The 23,467-nt window shown below is 35.6% G+C and overlaps 2 protein-coding genes across 5 annotated transcripts in view; both read right to left on the bottom strand.

Annotated features, from left to right (window-relative positions):
* The window catches only part of CDKL4 (cyclin dependent kinase like 4), a 46,582-nt gene extending 41,631 nt beyond the window's left edge, over nucleotides 1-4,951 (bottom strand). Inside the window, exon 1 of the mRNA XM_072937874.1 lies at nucleotides 4,897-4,951. The gene's annotated coding sequence lies outside the window, so the exon portion shown is untranslated. The remainder of the gene's footprint in view (nucleotides 1-4,896) is intronic.
* The window catches only part of MAP4K3 (mitogen-activated protein kinase kinase kinase kinase 3), a 169,049-nt gene that overhangs the window by 10,018 nt on the left and 135,564 nt on the right, over nucleotides 1-23,467 (bottom strand). For 3 of the 4 annotated variants that reach the window (XM_072937868.1, XM_072937869.1, XM_072937871.1), the window contains 10 exons: nucleotides 20,323-20,383; nucleotides 20,122-20,239; nucleotides 18,500-18,558; nucleotides 17,417-17,520; nucleotides 13,331-13,502; nucleotides 10,614-10,682; nucleotides 10,442-10,534; nucleotides 7,262-7,332; nucleotides 4,897-4,952; nucleotides 2,787-4,223 (listed from right to left, as the gene is read on the bottom strand). In XM_072937868.1, the coding sequence (XP_072793969.1) occupies nucleotides 4,136-4,223; nucleotides 4,897-4,952; nucleotides 7,262-7,332; nucleotides 10,442-10,534; nucleotides 10,614-10,682; nucleotides 13,331-13,502; nucleotides 17,417-17,520; nucleotides 18,500-18,558; nucleotides 20,122-20,239; nucleotides 20,323-20,383 (891 nt within the window). In that variant the 3' untranslated portion in view covers nucleotides 2,787-4,135. Of the gene's footprint in view, nucleotides 1-2,786; nucleotides 4,224-4,896; nucleotides 4,953-7,261; nucleotides 7,333-10,441; nucleotides 10,535-10,613; nucleotides 10,683-13,330; nucleotides 13,503-17,416; nucleotides 17,521-18,499; nucleotides 18,559-20,121; nucleotides 20,240-20,322; nucleotides 20,384-23,467 lie in introns of those variants that run through there. The other variant, XM_072937870.1, reaches the window with a different exon arrangement.

Genomic DNA, 23,467 nt, shown 5'->3' with positions numbered 1-23,467 from the left:
TCCTTCCTCTTTCAAGACCAAACATAACTCCCACTAAACTCAAATTTACATAAACTCACGTCAACTTATTTCTCTTATCATCTTTGCCCTCATCATGCTACATAGATAATTTTCTCAGTAAGGATCCAAGCCATCACCTTAGGTACAAACCCAATGGCTATTTTCATCTTCATGGAACCTGATCCCTGCAGTTTCTTTAACTGTTGACTACGGGATCTACTTTTCTCATTAGGAAGCTCTTCGCAATGAGGCCCATCCTTTTTTTCTAGCTTCAGGCCTTGTTACTCTGCTCTACACACCTTAAGCTCAGCTGCATTTAGCCTCACTTTTCCTTGAACATGCAGTATTTTTGCATATGGCTTAGTCTAGCCACAGCTCCCTACCTTGATTTTTTTCTGCACTCGATAAACTCCTCTTCATCTATCAACAGCTTGGTTTATATATAATGTTCTACACAAAGGTTTTCCTTTTCCCAAAGCAGAATTAGGCACAGCCTTTTGTACCTTTCCTTAAATTTATCTTTATTCATCCAAGCATGCTCCTGGAATACTGGGAATGATGCCTTTTCCATCTTTTCCCCAGTGCCAGTAAAGTGCCTTAATCCATTGTAAGTAATCAATGCATATTGGTTAAATAATTACTTCACAAGAATTAAAAAAAAAAAGAAAAAAAAAGTCTTTGTAATGAGTTTTGACTAGACTTATTTCATAAGCTTTAACTGTAAAATTAATTATATGCAAATCTTTTTATTCTTACATAAAAACACACTGAATAAAGAAAATGCAAACAATTAATGCAGAAAGTTAATTTCTCTTTTGCTGCAAAGAGACAGTGAAAATCAGAATTTGAAATCCAATTCCTGGAGAAAGTAAGTCTAATTGCAGGGGAGCAATGCTAGAATGTATTTCCGAGGGTAGTAGATATACTGTATATATTCTGGGTACTACAGTCTGGTACAGTAGTTAAGAATATACACCTTGAACTAAGTGCCTAGGTTCAAATCTTAGCTCTACTACTTACCAGCTATATTCTTGGGCAAGTTATTTAACCTTTGTGTTGCCCTAGTTTCATCTCTAAAGTGGCATTAACAATTCCTCCCTCACTGGGCTGTTCTGGCACCTCACTAGGACAATCTATGTAAATTTAGCACATGGAATAGCACCTGGCACACAGATACGTGCACTGGGCACTTCCTGTTACTATGTCTCCTCAAGTAATACTCTTAATGTCTACCCATTATTTCATATAGCACACTTCCCTCCACCTTCCTTCTAGTAATGGTGAAAACTGATACCTGTCCTTTATTTCCTTGTCTCTACTGAAATCAGTGATCCACTTGCTAGATGAATGATGCCAACAGGCCCAGGAACAACTGATTTCATTCTTCTTAACACCGTCTAAGAAACTAGCTAACAAGATAGACAGTTTTGAATTTCAGTGAAGATGAAATCGTTTGTTTCCAACATTTCAGTTAGTAGTTCTCTTCCTTTTGAGTGAATAAAGGGCCTCAATCAAAAGTTACTGGGTGGAGCCCCCAAATCTCCATTTTTATGTGTTATCAAAGATTCTTCTTTCTGAGGCAGGTGGTACTTGGACCACACTCAGAAACACTGGTTTAAATTCAGTGTCGGGCCAGTGGTTCTCACGGAGGGCTGCATATCAGAATCATTTGTACAACTTCATAAAAATACAGGTTACTGGGCCTCATCCTCAAAAATTGATTCCAGGGGTCAGTAGTTTTAAAAAGCCCATGTGTAACACACAACCAGTTGTGTACTTTATTTTCTGTAAATATTTTGAAATGCTTGACAGTTAAACGTGATGGTTTAGTGTTTTGCGATGTGACCCTTTATATAATTTATGGGACTTAGACACTAGAAAAAAGCAGTGGCCCAGAAAAAGGATCAACAATGTTGTCAATAAATGGCAAGGATAGAATACTGATTTCTCAAAAACCTTTTCCACGAGCCTCTGTTTTTTCAACAAACTGATGATGATGTTATACTGATAAAAGACGTGTTTTTGAAAATCATTATTCAGTTATTAATGTTAAGATTAGTCACAATGTATTTGGGAAAAGTGATAAATGTACACAACTGCTATGACTATTAACATCTGTGTGATTTAGAAGTCACAGTTTTACATAAAGAAACTGTTCTGGAGTCAAGTCAGTCACCCAAGGTGGCAACAACAGGCAGGAGCATTCACAGGAGTAGAAACGCCACCTCTTGCTCCCAGCACAGTTCTTCCCACCGAATCGTCCCCTCTCCGGCCTCCGGAACTGCATTCCCAACACTCTCCCTTCTGTTCTCCGACCCAGGAAGCAGCAAACTCTGTCCATAAAGGGGCAGATGGTAAGTATTTTAGGCTCTGTGGGCCATACAGTTTATTTGGGAAAACTGTATTTTTGGCAAAAGCAGCTATACAGACAACGTGTAAATGAGTATGTTTCCCAGTAAAATTTATTTATAAAAATAGGCATTGAATAGGATTGGGCTGAGGAATGCAGTTTGCCAATCCCTGCTCTAACCAAAAGGTTACGAATGTTTTACTGATTTTCCTGATCAGGAAGTTGAAGATTCTACAAAAGATGCCCTTTTCTCAAATGAGGGAATATCAGTCCTTTATGAAATTGAGATGAACAGATTGAATAAAAATTTCATGAGCTGAGGGATCAGAATGGTCACCTAAGGATTTAATGCAGAATAATTAAAAAAATTTTCTCCTTAATATGTTTTAGTCTCACTATATACAGATTAAGCCAGATGACGAGCTACTATACAACAGCATGTTAAAAAACATGTTTATTTTACACTATGTACAATCATGAACATATTTAAAAGCATTGTCAATTAAAATAAATGAAGACCATTAAATCACAATTTAGTTTGTTCTTAGTGTATATACTCACATTAAAATATAAAGAACATATACCAAAAAAGAGCCAAAAGTGTGCATTTTGCTAAAACTTGGTATATACATATTCCACTGGAAAAAAGCAATCAAAAATGACTTTAACCAAAACCAAGTTCCTGTGATGTGTAGTAACCATTACATTGTTTATATGAGGTAGTAACTAAATTATTTTGGCCATGTGTTAAATATTCTAAATCAAAAGAAACATGAAAATGATCATAAAATAAGGCCAACAAAAGTAAAAATTCCACTAGAAATTTGAACCACTTCACTCTATGGAATGTCATAGTTCTTTAAAGTGATTATATGAAATGTTTAGTGTGGACTCTCTAATATGCTTATACTTTGTGCATACTGTAACTCGGCCAACAACTGCAGTGTTACATCACGGTACCGCTATTCTGTGATTCAAAAATTTCCCAAAGGTATTGTTTTTAAGCACAGACAAGCCATCTTACAGGATTCTGCTTAAATATAAAAAGACCAGTTACTACGACAGAGGGTTAATTGGTTTGCTTCACGTAGAAAACAATCCAAATACATTTAAAAAAGATGTTGTGGAGCTGAATGCACATTGACAATGTCACAGCTTACTTTTGTGACTTAATACATCACATATCAATACTTTGTGCAAATATAAACACACCAGTGTACTTGCATTAAAATTAAAAACAAGATTATAAAATGATTACAGCCTCTGTTACAATTTTAAAAGTTACAAGATTTATCTTTGTATTACTAAATTACATATAATAAAAATACAATAGTGTTAAATGTACTGTTTCATTGCCAGCATCCCATTTTGTAATATAGCCACACCCAAGAATATACTAAAGAATTCTTAAAATATTAATCCCAATTGCATTTTCATCAACATTTACATCTGTACAGATAAGACACTTACTTGTACATCTCATAAAAGTACATTATCTACATAAATTCTTAGTGTATGTCTTCAGCAATATGAAGTTTCACAGAAAAATTACTGCCTGTATATACAAAGATTACATAACAACGAATAAGCACTTGTGTGGTTCAGTATGCTAAATATATCCATACCACTTAAAGCACACAATTTCCCCTCTTGTCTCATGCCACAATAAATTACAAGTTAACTGAAGCCAGGTTACTGCAGCTTTTGTACAGCTTCAAGCATCCGTTAATGTTGCAGTGGTAGTGTTCGTTCTTTCTATAGTTAACTGTCAAAGCACAACATCTCTCAGTAACTGTTTTCATGACCCGCCAGGATGTATAAATTGCTATTTGCTGTGGGGTTATCAGTTGGCCTACTTTCCAAAACCACGACCCTAAAATAGTAAACAAACAAAAAACATGTAACAAAACAAAGTTACTCTTGAAAACTCATGTTAGCAGAAAATTTTCCCATTGCTTCTTCATTATATGCCTCTAATAAATGTTGGTTATTTGACTTGTGGGCAGAAATCACTTGCAAATCACTGGGATTAAAGAGTCAATTCCAGCTCTGGGAAGTAATTTTGCCACCCACCACCTCCCACCTCTAAGCCAGTGTTGTTCTAAGAGTCAGGCAGGGCAAACCTGTAGTAGAAATAGTTTGGGAGAACTTAATTTCAATTACAAATTCCAAAAAGAATCTGTAGTTCAAGAATCAGAAAGTAAATCAGAATAGAACCCCCAAATCCTTTTTGGTACTAAAACTGAAAACGTTTCTGTTTACTAGCATACAGTACCTCCTCTTTCTTGTGCTGTAAAGCGTACTTTAAATATTATGTTTAATGCAAAACTAGTACTGACAGATCAGTATATTCCTGCTACTTGGAAGGTCAGACACATTCCCAAAGGCTTTATAACTTTCTGACCTGTGAATTCTTATAGTATGAAAAATACAATGTTGAATATACTACTGCAGAAATTTCAAGTCTCTTGAAAAAGAAACCAGTTTCATGCTGGATTTATAAAACACGTGTAGAACTATGTATTTAATATAACCCCTCTTCATACCTGTCAGATCCAAGCAGTCTGAAAATTCTTGTGCTATCTGAAATTTCTTGTGTTACCTGTTCAATTAAAATATCAATTTCTGAAATTAAAGGCACAGCATTTTATATGGGCATTTAATTTATAACACTAAAGAAAAGAAACATACTTCCTAAAATGGAAATAGATTTCTTTATGACTGTTAATTTGTTAAAGCAGCACACAGGTGCATCCATCTGTTAGTCTAGGAAAAATGTGGCTACTTTTCAGTTAATCATAAAGCATGACAGTGGGAAACCATTTACTTGTTATACAGATTTCAAGGGAAAAATTTAAAAGCAAAGCACCTAGTCCATTTTATTTATCAGAAACCTCACTTATGTTTGTGCTAACAGCAAGACTCCTGCAGCAGTAAGACACTTGGTCTGGTCCTTTTACTTAAAAGGCTGCCATGTGCTATGATGGGACAAACTCAGGACTCAAGTTGAAATTCCAGGTTTCCCACTTACCAGCTGTGATAATTATGCAAGGTATGCAATTTGTTTGTAATTCAGCAAAGTAGGACAGATAATGTCTACCTTGCATTGGTATCTTGCAGTATTCTCTTAAGTGTTAGTGGATATAATGCCTAGCTAAGGAATAATAATTCCCTTTTCCAGTCTCTTGAAATAATATTTTCTAATGGTGTATGTCCTAAAGTCCTCAGTGTGACTCCCCAACAATTACTAGTTGGGGAGTTAGCCTACAGGAGAGTAAGAAAAGCCTATAGGGGAAAGAGAAACCCACTGTTTACTGCTTACTGAATGCAAAACATCCCCAGTTATAATGGCAGTAGCTTCTCCCCTAAATTTGGCAGGCTGAAAAAACATTTGATTTTGAAACTGATTATTCTGGAAACAACAGTGATTCTTGACTTCTTTTGTGACTCAGCACACCTGAAGGACACAACATGCTATAATAGTGGCTCATCATGACTGATTGTCGATGTGTTCTGGGGTTTGCCTACTAGAGGGACATACCATTTTTGGAGGGGTTGTATTTAGTAAGGGCTGCTTATGTTTGAAAAAGCCCTGCAGGTGACTTTTGGGGGCGAACTTGTGTTTTTTTAAACCATTCTCTTGTATCCCGCCTATGATGCCTTTCTTCCTCTGCCTGGTGTTCATTAGCTGTTGACTATTCTTATCTCCAGCCCCCACTGCTTCAAGTGATTTTAAAAAATCTTCCTGAGAAGTGAGCCCTCTTGTGGGAATTACTCGTAGAAACATACTGGCAGCCACCTTTCTTGAACACTTACTATAGGCCAGGCGTTATGCTAAGCACATTACAGGCTTCCTTTCATTTAACCTTAGCAACCCTATGAAGGAAGTGCCATGTTGTTATCCTCAATTCACAATGAAAAAACAGAGGTAAAGAGAAGTGAAGTGATATGCCAGGTCACACAGTTACTGAAGAGCAGAGCTGAGACTGAACCGGGTGTCTCCCCTGGTACCCACGCTCGTGATCACTCTTCTGCACTGCTCATTTGGTTAGAAGAAATGCTCTGAGCTTAATGAATGACAGTTTAAAACACAAATGAGCTATTTTCTCGCTTTGGGCACCTAAGGTTTTCCTTTCCCTCTAATGCTCAAGTGAAAGTTTTACTACCGAGATTGGCTGGGGGGTATGAAAAAACTTAGGATGACTTTACTAGCCTGTAATATTCTAGGGGGCAAGTACCAAGTCTTGTTCATGTTTGAAACCTCAGCACTTTCTGGTGTAAATGTTAAACTGAACTCAATACATCGTATGACTTGGGGTTAAATTATTTCTGGAGTTAAATTAAGGTAAGAAGATAAGGAGATATAGGTAAGCTATTTAATAAAAAGGAGTAAGGTTAATAAAAGATTAGGGAAAAGGGAAAGGAAATGGGCAAAGAATCTTATAAATGTCAAGTGAATAAGGATAACAGAAATAGGAGGCAAGATGGCTTCAAGAGAAATGCAGAACCCTTTAGTGATAGCCTGCATTGGTCATTATTTCTGACATACAAAGTAGAGAGAGCCAGCATCGGCCGTCCCGTTCCAGGTGACAGTCTGGGAAAGCTAAGAGAAAACCACAGTATTTAGGGAGTTCCTGTTCTGCATATGAGGGTGATTATCTGGAAGCATGTAATGTGCACGGAAGTTGTTCAGGTGAGCGAAGAGAGGGAGATGTGTCTATAAAGTATGGGCTACTAATTTTAATCACTGGACTGAATACTGAAAATATTAATAAAGGTATTAGCAAGTCAAGTATTCCTTGTACCAATTAGGAATTTTCCAAAGTTAAAGAAAACTGATGTAGAATCTGATAATTAAACTATTATCAGGACATAATAGTTAATGGACATAATTTAAAAAAGATTACTTACCTCATTAGATCTAAAACTTCTACCTTGCATTCCATGTTTCCAGAAAGCTAGCACACTGTCTTGCAGGCAAACTAGCAGGCAAGAACAGCTCAGTTACTGTTAATAGTACAAAAGTTCAACTGATAAGCATCATTTCATCCCTCTTTCTATCTCGCATAGCAGTATCTCAATTAGTAACAAATGTTAGTCTTTCCATATTTATAATGGCATCTTTACTACACCGCTCAGAACTACACAGCATATACTATGTAGCGTAAGTACTATACACAGCTGATTTATTTTTCTGACAAGAAAAAGAAAACTCACTGAAAATATCTTTTTTTGCTGTATGCTTTGATAAAATAACAATATTTTAAAATAAAATATTTCAAACATACAGAAAAATATGAGAATAGCATAAAAACACATGTATCCACCATTCAACTCTCCTAACCTTTTGCCATATTTGCTTTTTGTTTTAAATAAAAATGAATACAGCTAGCGTGCTTATATATTCCTTCTCTGGTTCCATTCCAGCCTTCCCCTCCTCCCTGAGACAGCAATGTTATCTCATGAATGTTTTTACTATTATAACACAGTAAGTTCACATTATCAGTGTAAACTTTATACTGAATGTTTCCAACTTTCCTACATTTGGTATGATGAACCAAACGAAGTTTCTATTTTTTTGTTATTACAAACAATGCTGCAATAAACATTATTGTACCTTTTCTTGGAATACATGTGCAAAATTTTCTTGGGGCAGATATCTAGAAACAGAATTACTGGGAAAGAGGCAAAAATGTGCCTTCTAAAAATTTTAGCTTCACTTTCTGTATTTACATATTTAATACATATTTTTGTGTGTATTCAGTGTGGAAGAAATCTAATTTTGTTCCCCTGCAGATAAACAACTGTACTAGAATCATTTGTTGAATAGTGTATCATTTCCCACTGACATATGATACAACTTTCCATTCACACGTACTTCTGAGCTTTCTCTTCTGTTCCACTCTTCTTTACGTTCATCTCTCTGTTGATCCCTCACTGTCTTAAATCACTAAGGCTTTATAGATAAGTTTCAATATCAAGTGGGTAAGTATTCATCAAAATTTATTTCACTATTCCTGGCCTTTGGCTTTTCCATGTGAATTTTAAGATCAGCTTATCAAGTGGCACATAATACTTTATTGGGATTTTTATTGTAAATACACTGAATTTGTGGATTAATTTGTGAAGAACTGACATCTTTGTCATATTTAGTCTTCCTATCCATGGACATGGTGTAGTTCATTTGTTCAAATCTTCTTTATGCTGTTAAACAATAATTTGTGATTTTCTAGATATATTTGATTACATTTATTCCTATCTTACTGGCATATCAGAAAGCCATCATCTCTGTTACTCGTATCTAGCAATTCTAAATTCTCTTATTGGTTCTAATAGTTTAGAGTTGTATATTCTAGTAGATAACCATTCCATCAGCAAAAAAGGATTTTTATTTTTACTTATTTCTTACTAATCCTCATAGTTCCCTTTTCCTGTCTAATAAGACAATGTTGAAATGTGATGAGAGTAAGCATCCTTATCTCATTCTCCAACTTAATGGGAATTACTTTAACCCTTAAACATGATATTTTTAATAGGCTTTGCTTGATGAAGGGTTATTTCCTTCTGTTCCTAATTTTTAAGAAGTTTTTTTAAAGTCATAAGTGACAGATTTTATTGAATGCTTTTGGTGTAACTGCTGAAGAATTACATGACTTTTTGCTTTTAATCTTTAATGTGCTATATTACATAAATAAACTTTTTAATACTGAACCATCTTTGCTCTTCTGAGATTAAAGCCTACTGTTTGATAATATGGAATTCTATTTGCTGGTATTTTATTTAGATTTCCCAAAATCTATTTTCATGAGATCAGATAATTTTGTTTTCTGTATAATTTTATTGATTTTAGCATCAGTGTTAAAAACCGATTTATTCCGCATTTCTTCTTTGTCTACGATCTGAAGCAGTTTGTATAGGAAAGGGATTATCTCTTCTTCTAAAGGTGGGTAAAAATCACCTACAAAACCATCAGGCCTTATGTGGGGGGAGTCTTTATTAGGAGGTGCCTCCTGGCTCTGGCTCCCCACCTCCTGTGGGACGCTGTTAGTCTTCTTTATCACCCAGGAGTGCGGCAGGTCTGTTGGCCTGAGGCCTGCATATTACTTTGAGTTTCTGTTCTATGTCTTGGTTTTTGATCTGGCTATGTGTTTTTTTTTTCTCCCTTTTGGGGGTGGGGGTGGGGGAAGGAAGGTAAGTAGGTTTGTTTGTTTGTTTGTTTATTTTTAAAATGGAGGTATTTGGGATTGAACCCAGGACCTTGTGCACGCTAAGCATGTGCTCTGCCACTGAGCTATATCCCTCTCCTCTCCCTGCTCTGTGTTTTTAAATAGATTCCATTGTAGCCTCTCAAGCAGATGTCCCTCAAAACTGACTTGTTATTATCGTCAGCATTTGCTTGTTGGGAGAGAGGCATTCTAACTGGGGGAAAGAGTAAAAAAGAGGACTTGGAATAAGAAAAATAAAATATCTGCCCGTGGCCCTCCCTTCTGCTGATGCATACACATGCAAGTGTCTTTACTGACAGAGGACATCAGAGAAACTGTGTATAGCTAGATTAATTGTCACTCATGTTCCCCAGCATTCTCTCTATTATGGTCATTTAATCTCATTTTTCCTGAATGCAATCATCTTAGAATACTGATTCTAAAAGAAATCCTTTTTCAGAAAAAACTCCTATCAAGCAAAATGTAAAAATGGCAAGAGGACATTCCATGTACTTATACTCTGTCAGTAGATACAACAGCAAAAATACAATGGACTATACTAAGGACTAAATTTTAAAGTACTTATTAGGGAAACTCTACAGGAGCCTAGAGAAAATGGAAATTCATAACTAGGTTATGAAAAATGATATTTAATTATTCTGAAAATGCTAATTCTGTAGAGAAGATAATATTATTTACAGATTATATTAAACTATTTTAGAAAATATGTAAAAGCAAAGATTGATATTCATCTCATATTCATTATATTCTGTATTTAAAAAAATGAGTCCTTAGTAATATATTTTTATAATTTCAAATAATTATCAGATAAATTATTTTGAGCAGCTTATAATGCAATCAAACAAGTAAGAAAACTTTGGCTTACCTATTGATTCAATCTGGAAATCAAAGGTGAGTTCTGATGATAGTTTTCTGCTAGATTTTAATCTTCCTTGGAGATTCACTATTTTTATACAACCTAGAGAGAAAAAAAGTCACTCAGAAACTAAGACAAAAGAAATATTATTAAAATAAGATGTTCATAAACAAAAACTTACAGTCCAAGCATACAAGAATGGTATCTCTCTCCAGCTGGGTTACATGAGTAACACTTGTCTGTGGGGTATCTGCAACACAAACAACTTTGATAAAACTTACAGAAAGTAGTAATATTTAAAGCATAGAAACATTAAATAAAAAAAAAATCCTGAACGTCACTGAATTTGAAATGGATACACATTTTTAGCTAAATATATGTAGTGGTTGAGGCAGGCGGCTGTGTACAAACACTGACAGAAGTGCCAAACCACGTGAGTGCTTCACAGAGGGTTAGCTACTTCACTACTACTGGTGATGTCATTATTTTATTCTTATGTGAAATCAGATGTCTAATCTTCTATATTATGCTATGACTAGTTTCTGATTTGAAGCTCAGAGGGCCAGGGATGTGCTCTGTACATCATTATACGTAGTGTCTAGCACATGCAATAAATATTTATTGAATTAATTAGAGTCAAACAAATTACTTCAATAACAAATGAGTTATAAAAATACTGAAGTACTTTGAGAAGTATGAAGTACTATAAAAACACAAAGAGGCATTATTTTTATAATGGTTCATCAAAGTTCTTACAAACGGAAAATGTTTAAATGACTTAGTTTTCCAGGAAGTGAAAGGCAGGATATACCAGGCTTTATATGAACATCAGAATTGAAACTACTGAGCTATAGGCCTTGGTTTCTGGAGAATGGGTCTGATCCAAAGTCTAGCCTGCTTGTTTTCTCCTTCCTATATGTTTAGAATCTTAATAAACCCAAGGAATGTGGTATTTCAGACCCTCACACTATTTTAGACCTGGTACTTCCACAGCCAGGTTTGGAAGGATATGGAACAGGCCTCCAGTAAATTAGGTCAGCCAGAACTTTGTAATTCCTATACACTTGGTGAAAATTAAGAATCAGTTCAAGAAGCCAGTCTAGCATTATTAGAAAGACAGGAAAATAAGATTCACAAATTGCTTATAACATTAGTTCCTGAACATTGGAATCATCTGGATGCCCAGCTGCCACCAGATGTTCTTATTTAATCGAGGGTGTGTGTGACTTGAAGTATCAAGAGGTTTAGAAGCTTCTCAGGTGGGTTCTAGTGTGCAGCAGAGCTTAGGAAGCCACTAGCTTATGATTTCAGCTGATACAAAACCCTAAACATACTTTCTCTTCTTCTATTCTATCATCTAAAAACCAGACTGAATTATATTCGCTATGCTTAACACCTAAGAAAGGGCTTTCATTATGGTAAGAGAAGTAATCAAAAGTTCCTGGGAAGGAAGGTACAAAATTCTTTTGTCAGGAAATGAAGCCCTTCATTCAACAATTGGTGGGAAGGGATTTAAAACTAAAGTGCTTTGGAGAAATAAGACAACTGAAATTCGCTAAATAAAATATTAATCAGCCAACAATCCCTTCCTGTTAAACAGGGAGGAAGAGATTAGAAAGCAGGAGTTCGTCCTGTGTCTGAAAGGGAAGATGGGTGTCTACAGGGAAAATTTAACAGCGAGTTTGGGGAAGCCAAAGAGAAGCCACATAATTCTGCCAAGAGCCGGCCATGTTTTCCCTCAGTAATGTGTCCTGGAAGGAAAGCTGGTTTGAGTTTCCTGGGTTCTGGGTTTTAGCAAGCCATATAATTGTCTTTAGACTTTTGTGAATGTGTTTGTGATCATTTTTTTTTTTTGTCAACGTCAAAAAACCTCAGTCTCTTAATTTTTTCCCTTTTGTGAACACTATTCCAGGCTTCCAACCAACTCCTGACTAATTGATACAAAGGGGCTTTTGCCAGACCTTTAAAAATTATCTTCTAAAATGGCCACTGTCTATTTTATAGCAAAACATTGTACAGTGTTATTTTCAAAGAGAAAAAAGCAAAAGGAGCTTCATAACAAACACAGTGCTTTAAAAATAAAGATTAAAAAGGCCTTTAAGGTCATTTTTTTTAAGTATGAAAGTTTAATCAGATTTATTTAACACGAAACTCAAGTTTTGCCAATGTGCGTGGACTGCAACAATACTACTGAAGGTTTCAAACAACAATCAAATTTCTGTGAAAAGCTCATTAACTGGAGATAATATTTCCTAAGACACAACTTACAAAGGAAGGATCTATTATGCAACTGGGCAACATAGATCAGAATTTAAGGGAATAAATTATACAAAAGAATTATTTTCAAGCACCCTCAAATACTTTGGAAGTATTTTACTATTTACTTATAATTTTTATCCTAATTATAAATCATTAAAAGTATGTATTAAAGTTACTGGTAATACCTGTGTATCGATTACAAAAATATACTGGAAAATACACCATACTTAGTTGGTGCAGCTTTTCCTTTTATATAAATCAGTTTTTCTCTTAGCCTGAGGTTTGTGTGTATATGTGTGGTTCTCCAAGTGTGGTTCTTGTATTAACGTCATCAGCATCACCCAGGAACCTACAGAATGAAAAGTCTCAGGCCCCACTCCAGACCTGCTGAATGAAACTCGGGGGGCAGGGCCTCGCCAGGAGATTCTGACGCACACTTGAGTTTGGGAACCACTAGTAGGTTTTAAACGTGTCACACAAATTAGCTATTTCAAAGCATGTCATCTCTTTTTCCAGTTTGGTAAGTTATTCAAGGCTGGATATTTATGCATGGCTTTTGCCTAATGAAAGATACAGTAAATTTAATACTTATCGAACAAGTCTATACACTGGCCTTAACAATTAATAAAAATCACAAACCTGATTCTGTAAACCATGAAGAGGTAGAATTTGGGTTGACTGTTTCAAATCGAACCACCTGGTTGAAGTCTCTCCCTCTACTGACGCCAACACAAACTAAAGGGTACTCCTGTTCAGGAACTACCAGCATTTCAAACATTCTAAGTGGACACGGTATAGGAAAATCTATGTGCTAGAAAAAAAACAAGATATATTAAAGAAAGGAAAACAAAAGTCAAATAATTTCATAAGAACACTATTGACAATTTTAGTTCTATGAAAATATATGAAATAGTACTCTCCACTATGAATACAGCTTCTTCTCACAGAAACTCAGGATTTGCAGAAAAATCCAAATTATGAAGTATCTTTATAAAGACTGTAAGGTAAGGACTGTAAAATTTTTTTTAGTAAAAAAAAAACAACACATGCTTTTAGGATATTAGGGCTAGAAAGAAACTACAAACCATCTGTCCAACCCTCTATTTTTCAGAGGTGGAAACTGAGACCCAGCAACTGGGTGGCTGTTCCAGGTCCCCTCTACCCTTTGTGGCAGAGTCGCCTGTCTCCCAATTTGATGCTATCTCAGTAATACTCCTCTGCCTTCTTATCCAACTAAGCCAACGTGGATGAGAAAACTGAAATGCTAATTAGCAAGAGACACTCCTCTTACAAGTGTGGACAGAAAAACCCCCCAAATAAGAAATTTAGCCCTGTATTTCAAGTGATTCAACTTAGTAAATTAAGTTAGTTATAATGCAACCGATTTTAATTTTATGTAAGTTTAAAATTATTTTTTATTTTGCTACAAAGAGACTAAATAAATTCTTATTTTGAAAGTTTGGAAAAATAGATGGAAAATGCTAGCTTCATTAATAATCAGGGATTAAAACCACAAGCTACTATACACATCCACCAGCAGAACAACAATAACAAGGGTTATTAATTAAGGGTTATTAATAACAGAGAGGAGCAAACACTCATACACAGAAGGTGGGAGTACAAATTGGTACGACTATATCGGTTAATTACATTACCATTAATGCTAAGATATGCCTCCCTTATAACCCTGCAGTAACACTCCTAGTTATCTGTTCTAGAGAACACCACTACATACATGCACAGGAAAACATGCAAAAATATTCACAAGCTGCAGTGCTCAGAATAACCAAAAACTGGATGGAACCCAAATGCCTATCAATAGTAGAATGGATAAAATGATGACACGGTCACACGATGGGAAATTAGAGCTCAATGAAAATGAACAAATTGTAGTACATCCAACAGTAATGCTGCACAAAAGAAGTCAGACCCAAATGAATATATACTTTATGATTCCACTTACATATTGTTGAAAAATCAGGTAAACTTAATGCTGATGTTTAGGGGTGCATGATTATGATAAAAATGGAAAATGATTTGCAGGGAGTGCCATGGGGAGGTCTGAGGTGCTTAGCAATGTTCTTCACAATAACAAGGTTGTTTATAAAAAATATACTGGTCTTACACATATTAAGTCTACTCTTAATATATTTTATATTTTTGTTGCTTTTAAAAATAGGCTGCATTTTCATTATATTTCCCAAATGGCTATTGTAATACTTTTAAAAGCTACTGAATTTGACCTATTCTTTAATCTGGCAACTCACTGTAAATTCTAGAGAAACTAAATGGGTGAAATGGGGCTGTAGTAACTACTAGTGTTAGGAGATACAGCATGGTCCTCATGGCTGGAACGTGAAGCTCTGTGTCCCCCTGCTGTCCCCACATCCTTCCTTCCCTGCAACTGCTGGGGGGCCGCCCCTACTCCACACACCCTCTCTAGGAGCAGTCCCACCTGAGCGATATGTTGTGGGTAAAATCTGCCCTGTTTTTAATAGGGTAAAACATTTTAAATAATTCTCTCTGAAATGTGAAAAGAGCAAGTAAGACAGAAAGAAAATAATGCTTCTGTTTAATTTTTTTTTCCTGAGTAAATAAGAAAACCAACAGAGTGAGGATACTTCTACTTAGCCTCCAACAGTAACTAAGCAATATGTATGAAATGTATGAATCATACACAGAAGAGGATTCCCATATAATAGTTTTAATTCCAGTTGCTACTGGTGATGGTCCTTGAGGGCAGTGACTAGATCTTACTCATCTTTCTCTCTAGTTAAATAGCACTGCCTGGTTTGTAACAAGTGTTTGCTTCAATTTATAACTTTTATTTATGATGAAAATATAGTCTAGTGAAGCAAAAAAATTTCTCAGAAATGTCATGAAGAATACAGATAGCACAAGCATGTTTTTGAATACATCTGATAATAGTTGTAGTATAGAAATATCGTAAGGGGGAGGGTATAGCTCAGTGGTAGAGTGTGTGCCTAGCATGCACAAGGTCCTCGGTTCAATCCCCAGTACCTCCAATCAGGTCAGTCAAACAATCAATCTAACTAGTCTCATCCCCAAAAAGGAAAACCAAGCATTTGATTAAAAAAAAATATATATCATATCAATTGAGATAATGTCAAATATAGCTACAAAATATCCATATAGAAGTCTTGAGCAGAGAGACAGAGAAAGGAGAGCTGGGTTAAGATGAAGGTAAGCTCAATAAGGGCCTAAAGCTCAGGGAGTTTAAGGAAAGTAGGAAAAGTGAGAGGTCTTGAAGTGGACCTGCAAGCAGAATTCTACTGTGGGTCTAATATCCTAGAGTATCAGCAGCAGACCTCATTCGTCAGGGCCAAGTTCCCTGGTATCATCTACCTGGCAAAGAGAACATATGGATGGGTATTAAACTTCTCACGTCTTCAAAGTATATATTCCTTCCTGCATGCTCTTTAATGGAGAAAGGGTTAAGTGGTTTAATACATCACGTAATGCACAAAATTCATTCATAAAGTTTAATCAGACTGTCTGTATCCATGAGCAACTGATGTAATGAAACTGTCATTCTGACAGGGGTTAGGAATGAAGGGAACAAGAAGGACACATCGCTAACAGACTAGGAAGGAAGACAGGAAAGCAAAGGGCTGCAGAGGAACAACTACATACCCTTTACCCACCTCTAGGATGCACTTTTGCCAAACAGTCAAGAACAAAAAGGAACTGAGAACAAAACAACATGGCTGGAAATGGGCTGGTTCAGCAGCTCTGCTCTGGACAATTTATAAGGCTATTTTCCCCTTGAACTTTTGATTTAAAGAATTTTTTTTTCAGTGAATTTACTTGTGGAAACACTACTGCAATGGGTTTTAAATTTTTTAAACTCTTTTTTCATTTCTTTAGCCCTAGTTAATTTTAAGGTTAATAAATACTGATGTGAAAATTAAAACTAGATTGCCTAGTTACTCATAAAATTAAATAACAGGAAGCCAATACTTTTAAACACCCTGATTCTGTATTACACAATTTAGGAAGAATTCACTCCAATTTTATTTTGATCCCAAATTCTATGGAGATATCAAATGCTCATGAAATAAGACTACTTGATCTACATAAAATAGCAAATAAAATAGCTTAAAAATTCATCTGGTATTTCCTTGGGGTGACTGAGCCAGCACTTCACAGATTTTAAGTTAGTTTTTCCACAAAATTTAAGTTATAGCTGAGTAATATTAAACATTTTAAAGAATATCCATTAAGAGTCTAGAGAAACTAAGGCACACAGAACCATCCATGGGAAGGCCTGGCAAGTTAACAGGTAGGCAGACAACCAGAACAAAGACTTTCCCTCAGCATGGTTACCCCTTGTCCTCTCAGCCAGACGCCAACGCGCAGGTTGTCTCTGCTGCGATGGAGCAGGTCAACAGAGAATATATTCAAATAATACTTCTCTGCTCTTTCAGCACCTCCTGTTCTTGACATCAGACTGTATGTATGTGTGAGTCACTATCTCCAGCTCCTCCTACTGTCGTAACTCTGAACTTTGTCTAGTCTCTTTCAAAACTTTGATCAGGCCAGTTGAGTTCCTTACAATTGGGCAGATTTTCACCACTCTGCCACATAGCCGAAGTCATTACATTAACTTAAGAATTAACTGGGAAAAAAAAAGTTTTCTTGAAAGAACAGGAAAATTGACAAGCTTTTACACTGAAAATGACTTAGGCTGATATTCATGCTTACCTTAATTAACATAAATTTCTGCATTGGTTCAACCCATTCTAAAAGAACAATGCTAGTCTGAAGTGCCCCACATAGGTATTTATGGCCCGTGTAAGGATTTCTCACTGTCAAGGCAAAAAAGTACATGTAACTTCTCTTATAAATACAAAGTCCCTACAGGAGTAGTTGCATCCTTCAAAAACAAACAAACAAAATCTGGCTGCCAGTTCAATTTCTTAGACTGCAGAGTAAAAAAGAAACACTACTTCAGGTAGTGTAGGAAATTCCCTTATCATTTGCAGGAGTTTTATTTGTAAGCACAAGTGAAACTGCTGGTTGTTATGGGGCCTGGGGGCGAGAAGAAGGACTTTAGGTCTTATGGTAGCAGGGAGATTAGCTGAACCAGCAAGACTCTGAAGGAAGGGTCTGAGTAGATCTGGGGAGAAGTTGCCAAATGGAGAGCTGCAGCACATTCAAGGGTATGATTCAGGGTGCTTTTGGTAGTAATGTTCAGAGGCAGTAACATTTTGGGCCTAGCTACATGAAGACACTAATCAAATCTCAAGGACAGGCTTACAAATAATAAAACTGAATTGTCTCAGAGTTTTTTAAGGGGGGAAAGGAAACTATTTTTTGTTTTTGTTAGATGCAAATAAATCAGCTAGTTGTTATGGGGGTGGGGATGCTTTAGGCTAGAGGTGTGTGAACAGGAAGACTATAACCTTCACATCACAAATGTAAGGTTTCACATATTAAAAGTATGAAAATACACGCTGAGTGAATAACGGTGAATGATAAGTAACAGGCTCCTTGGAGAACAAGGTGTGATAAAGTCCTGTGGTAAAGTCACCCTACTCTCTCCATTTGCCCAGTCAATGAATTTTTGCAAAACAACTGTGTGTGCAAGGTACTACATTAGGTTTAGTTTACGTGGAGATAGAATGGCCAAGACATTTATTTTACTTAAAGGGGGAAAATAAACTATTACTGGCAGAATGTCCTGGAGTAGTACTGTTCTACACTAGGTTTAAAAATGCGTCTTACTGGTTTTCTGATACACTCTGCAAAGCAGGAGAGCTACATGATTTCGGACAGTTTACTTACCAACACAACACTTCTGACACCACTTGGTTTCAGGGATTTTTGCTGATACAGCAAATTTCCTAAATGGAAATGAATATATAATACATGTAGGCAAAGTTAGTACATGATAATGGTACTGTCACAGATCAGTGGAGAAAAGATGAACTGTTCAAAAACTGGCACTGACATAATAGGTCATCTGTTAAAAATAAGAATAAATTGGGTAACTTTCTCATCCCCCCTCCAATCAATTCCAAATGGATTAAGGATTTAATAAGAAAAACAAAACTAAAAATATTCAGATTTTAGAAGAATACAACCTTGGGATTTCTTTTAAAAATGCAAAAACAAATCATTCAGGAAAATACTGATACACTTAAATTGATATTTTTTCACTGATGAATCCCTAGCACCTCAAACTGTGAGTGGCATTCAATTCGTTGAATGAATTTGTTTAATACGTTATTAACTTTGGTTTACCAAAGGATACCACTGAGAAAGTAAAAAGATGAGCCACAAACTAGGAAAAGAATAGGCCTCTATTCTGAAAAAATGACATAAAAAAGTTAATGCATTAAAGTTTATGTGCGTTACACTCTCTAGGGGCTCTTTACTTTTAAAGTTTGGTGGTCAGTTTCTAAGTTCACAGGAATTTTTAGGATTATCAAAGTCAGAAAACTGGAGAAAATGGAGACATGCTATAAGTAGGCAGAAAAACAACAGCACAGAGTGGCAGCTGGGAGAGAAAGAGGGGCACGTAAACAACATGGGAAGAAACTAGGAGCCATACCCCTAACTCCAACTACAGAGACTACAGTACAAGTATAATAAATCAAGCTCATAATCCACTATCAAGTCATCATGAAAAGATCCAATTAAACTCAGTGTAATTTATTTTAAGACAAAAAAGCTTGTAGTATATTTTAAAATAATTTTCATCAAAAACTTAATCTTTTTCTGTGCACAAAGGGGCATATAAATCTTAGCTATACTGTAAACTCAGCAATTAACAACAGATTTTCAAGCTACTTAAAAGCTAAGGTTCTACATTACTCTCTCTGCAACTAATATTGCAAAAGAGGAAGGGTTATATTATAAAATTTTTGTAAAATACAATTTATACCAGTCAGGAGAACTTTACTCAACAAAGAGGTCCAATATAATAATAACCAAAAAGAAGAGAACATAATTAAAAATCCTTGAAAGTAGAAAAGCAAAACACTTCAATTTCTAAGTAATAATTATTTCTAATAAAAATCTTCATTTAATAAGTCATTTACATTTTCTAAGTTTAGAAAATACTTTCAGAAAAACTTATTTTATTCAAAATGACACAATAAGTCTAAAGCACTTTGTGATATAAAATTACCATAAAATTACAGAAAAAAATTAGTTTTAACCTTGCAGAAAAACAATTAAAACTTTAGAAAGAAAATGTCTGATGTAATTGGAATGCATAAAGTAGAAAATTTTAAAAGAATGTGATAAATGTTTCTGAAAATCTATTACTTGTTACAGTTTTTTCGTTACATGATTTCTACACCCCCAAGCTTAGCACTTTTTCAATTTCTGTAGTATAACTATTTTCTACAACAAATTAACATTATCTCCACGGATGAAAATACAACTAAATGTACAGCTACCTTGGCAGTATTCTGTCAGGGAGTTTGTGTGCTGGAATAGCAACAGGCAACTTTTGCATTTGTCTTGCATAATCAAAAAGCCCTGGTAAATTATGGGAATAAAGCTGAGAGGCTTTACCTGCAGAGAAAAATGAGTAAGACATAAAAACTGGTAACATAAACAGGAACAACTGTAAGGTATTTAAAAACTGAAAAACTTACCAGATATAGACAGCAAGCAATTGTTCATTACATACAACCACGTACACCTTCGGGGGAATAGCTGGTTAAAAAAAAAAAGCACAGAGTTTACAAAGGGTACCAGATAACAGTGGTGTAAACACGCACATACTAACCATGTGTGCTGTCATATCAATAGGCCAGTTCTTAAAAAGGAAATTTATTTTTAATGGAAATTCATTTTGTAAGGTACTTAATACAAGATGATATACATACATACACATTTATATGGAAGGAAAATAAATTAGCAGTGTAATTTCATTATCTAAGTTTCAACATGATATGATTAGCTCCAGTCTCCTTACGGTAAGGACTACATAATTCCAAACTACATGGGGAGAAGGACATTTTCAAACGTCTATTCCTTTATTTTGGGTCTGGGGTTTTAAATAATTAAGACTTTCCTATGTTCTTCCAAAAAATGTCCTTATCTAGGCATATGGGACATGCATGGCTTTTAGAGCAGAGGAGAGAGAAAAAAGATCATGGTGTAGTGAAACACAGGATATGGAAACACGAGGTATGGAGGAAAAAAAGGCTGAGAGAGAATATGATGAAAACTTACACATCATTTAGGACATACATGTGGAATTCATTACTAAAATCCAGCACATAAGAATTGAGAGGCGCCTCTCTGGAAGCTTTAAAGTGATCGGTCGTATTTAGGGCAAAGAAAAGAGGGTTTCATGAAACACAGTTAATATACTTTGAAGGAAGAAACAATTGCTCTCATTAACACTTCATTGGGAGTGGTTCTGTGGTTCTGAAAGTGGTCCTTGCACCCGCAACATCAGCATCACCTGGGCTTTATTAGAAGTTAGAAACGCAAATTATTGGGCTTCGTCTCAGACTTACTGAAGCAGGAGTTCTGAGGATGGACTCAGCGATCTATGTTTTAGCCAGCCCTCCAGGAGAGTCTGAGGTTTGGGAACCACTGATGAACATAATTAAGCATTCTGATTTAACAAGCTTGGTTGACGGGTTTGCCCTGACAATCCCTACTAGGTTACTCCAAAACAGACGGGGACGAGGGTTAGGTGACGGGGAGAAGGAAGAGACGAAGGATGAAGCATCGAGGTCTCTAAGGACATTACTTTATTAAACTGCAGAGTCACAATGATGGCCCTGAATAATTAAAAGAAGGTAATAATAAAAGGGGGAGAAACAAAGTAAAATCTATTTTAAATAAAATCTGGTTGTTTCATTTATTTGCAAAATGTACCTACATAAAACATGTAATTTCTCCAAACAAGTAAATGTGGCATTGCAATGTGGATTTTAATTTTGGAAAAGTTGCCTATTATAACTGTGTCTCAGACTGAAAGTACATATATAAACATTTCCTGCTTTATACTCTTCATAAAAATTTCACAATAGAATTGAGAATACATTGGTTATATTGAGAAAATAAGCAGATAAAAGAAGGGGAAATAACTTATTCCAAGACACATAACAGTACATGTTGTCAAAGTAGCAAGAAGCTGATTTTCATTTAATTCAGGATTGAAATGTGAGTTTATTTTCAGAAAAATACATACTTAAAAAGTATTGCTAGTACCAAACCTATAGTTTATTATGAAAATAAATATTTGTAAATATAAGTGGGTTTATTAACACAAGCACATATAAAGTACCAGGGTTAAGACAAATTCTTTTGATAAATATCAACATAGGGAACATGGAAAAGTATTTATGCAAAGTTTTATTAAGTGTTGGATTTCACTTCTGATTTTCATTTTTAACCATGTTCAGTAAAATTCTAAAGCTTTTCTAGATTTTTAATGTCTACTTTCCTTACCAAAAGAGGTGAATTATTTCTGGGTGAAATAATCAGTTTATTAAAGGTATACTATTAAGAAGAGCAGGTTCTGCATTTTGCCTAGATTCAGATGGCTGCTTTCTCAAAGACACTGTGACCCTGGGTAACTGGCTTAATCTCCGTGCCTCAGTGTTCTTATCTGTAAAACGGAGCACCTATCCTACAGAGCTGTTGTGGTGAGTGAACGCGATGCTCCATGTAAGGTGCTGGGAAGACTGGTGCACACTGAGTGCCCAATAAGTGTTAGCTATAAATAATAAAAGCAGATAAATTTTACATCATTTCTCTGTCATGTTCTCACCTTTCAGCATCTTCCCCTATCTAGGAGACTCATGGCATAATAATCAATTTCACAGTAAGATGAAGAATCTCAAGATCTCACGTATACTCACATTCTCTACTCTTATAGGTTTCCTCTGGGAGGGAAGATATTTCACTTTGATGGGCATGTTTAGTTCAAAAAATATTACCCCACTTGTGTAATTTCAAATGCTGAAGCACCTAAGAAGGGGAGTTACTACAGACTGGCGCTGGGTGGGGTTGAGTGCCTTCACTCAACAGTCCCTTAAACTAGGTTGATAAATGCTTACCCTATGATGTTGGTCTTGTTGTGCACAATTAATACTCTTACCAGTGCTGAGGTTTTTAGGTATCTTATTATATCCAAGAAAAATACTAACCATTTTTGAATTAGTTATTTATTATTACAAATAACAAGATTCTTTTCTTTTTTCCCCTACTTCGAATGTATTTTTCAGCCACTTCACACTATACTTTCTCCCAGATTAAAAGATTTAAAGTATGTGTATCAAACAGTTAAAAAATCCAATTAAAAAATGTGATGACAAACGATGGGTATGTTTCATTACAAAGAAATTATCATTACTTACGGATTTTGCTCTCCATTTTGTTTGTAATCAACTGATACTGAGAATGGAGGATTAGTTATACATCCCACAGGCACCCAAAACTCAACATGACCAAACTGAATGCATCATCATTCTCTTCAAACTGACTTTTCCTGTACATTACACTCTGCCTGGAGGTCCTGTCATTCACTCAGTCACTCAAGAAACCTGAAGTCAACCTGGATTTCTCCTTAATCTTCATGTTCACCTGGTCATTCAATTTGGCCAGTTCTAGCTCTTTAATCCCTCTCTAAGTCCAGTGGTTCTCTATAGAAGCATTGCAAGTGGGAGAGACAGTATGATGAAGTATTTAAGGACAGGGACGCTGGAGCCAGTTCATCTATTTGACAGCTGTGGGATCTTTGAAAAGTTACTTCCTGAGCTTTAGGTTTCTCATCTG

The sequence above is a fragment of the Vicugna pacos genome, chromosome 15 (assembly GCF_048564905.1).
Source record: "Vicugna pacos chromosome 15, VicPac4, whole genome shotgun sequence".
Classification (NCBI taxonomy): Eukaryota; Metazoa; Chordata; class Mammalia; order Artiodactyla; family Camelidae; genus Vicugna; species Vicugna pacos.
Note: the sequence above shows the minus strand (reverse complement) of the source record. Positions and strands in the feature narration are given on the sequence as shown.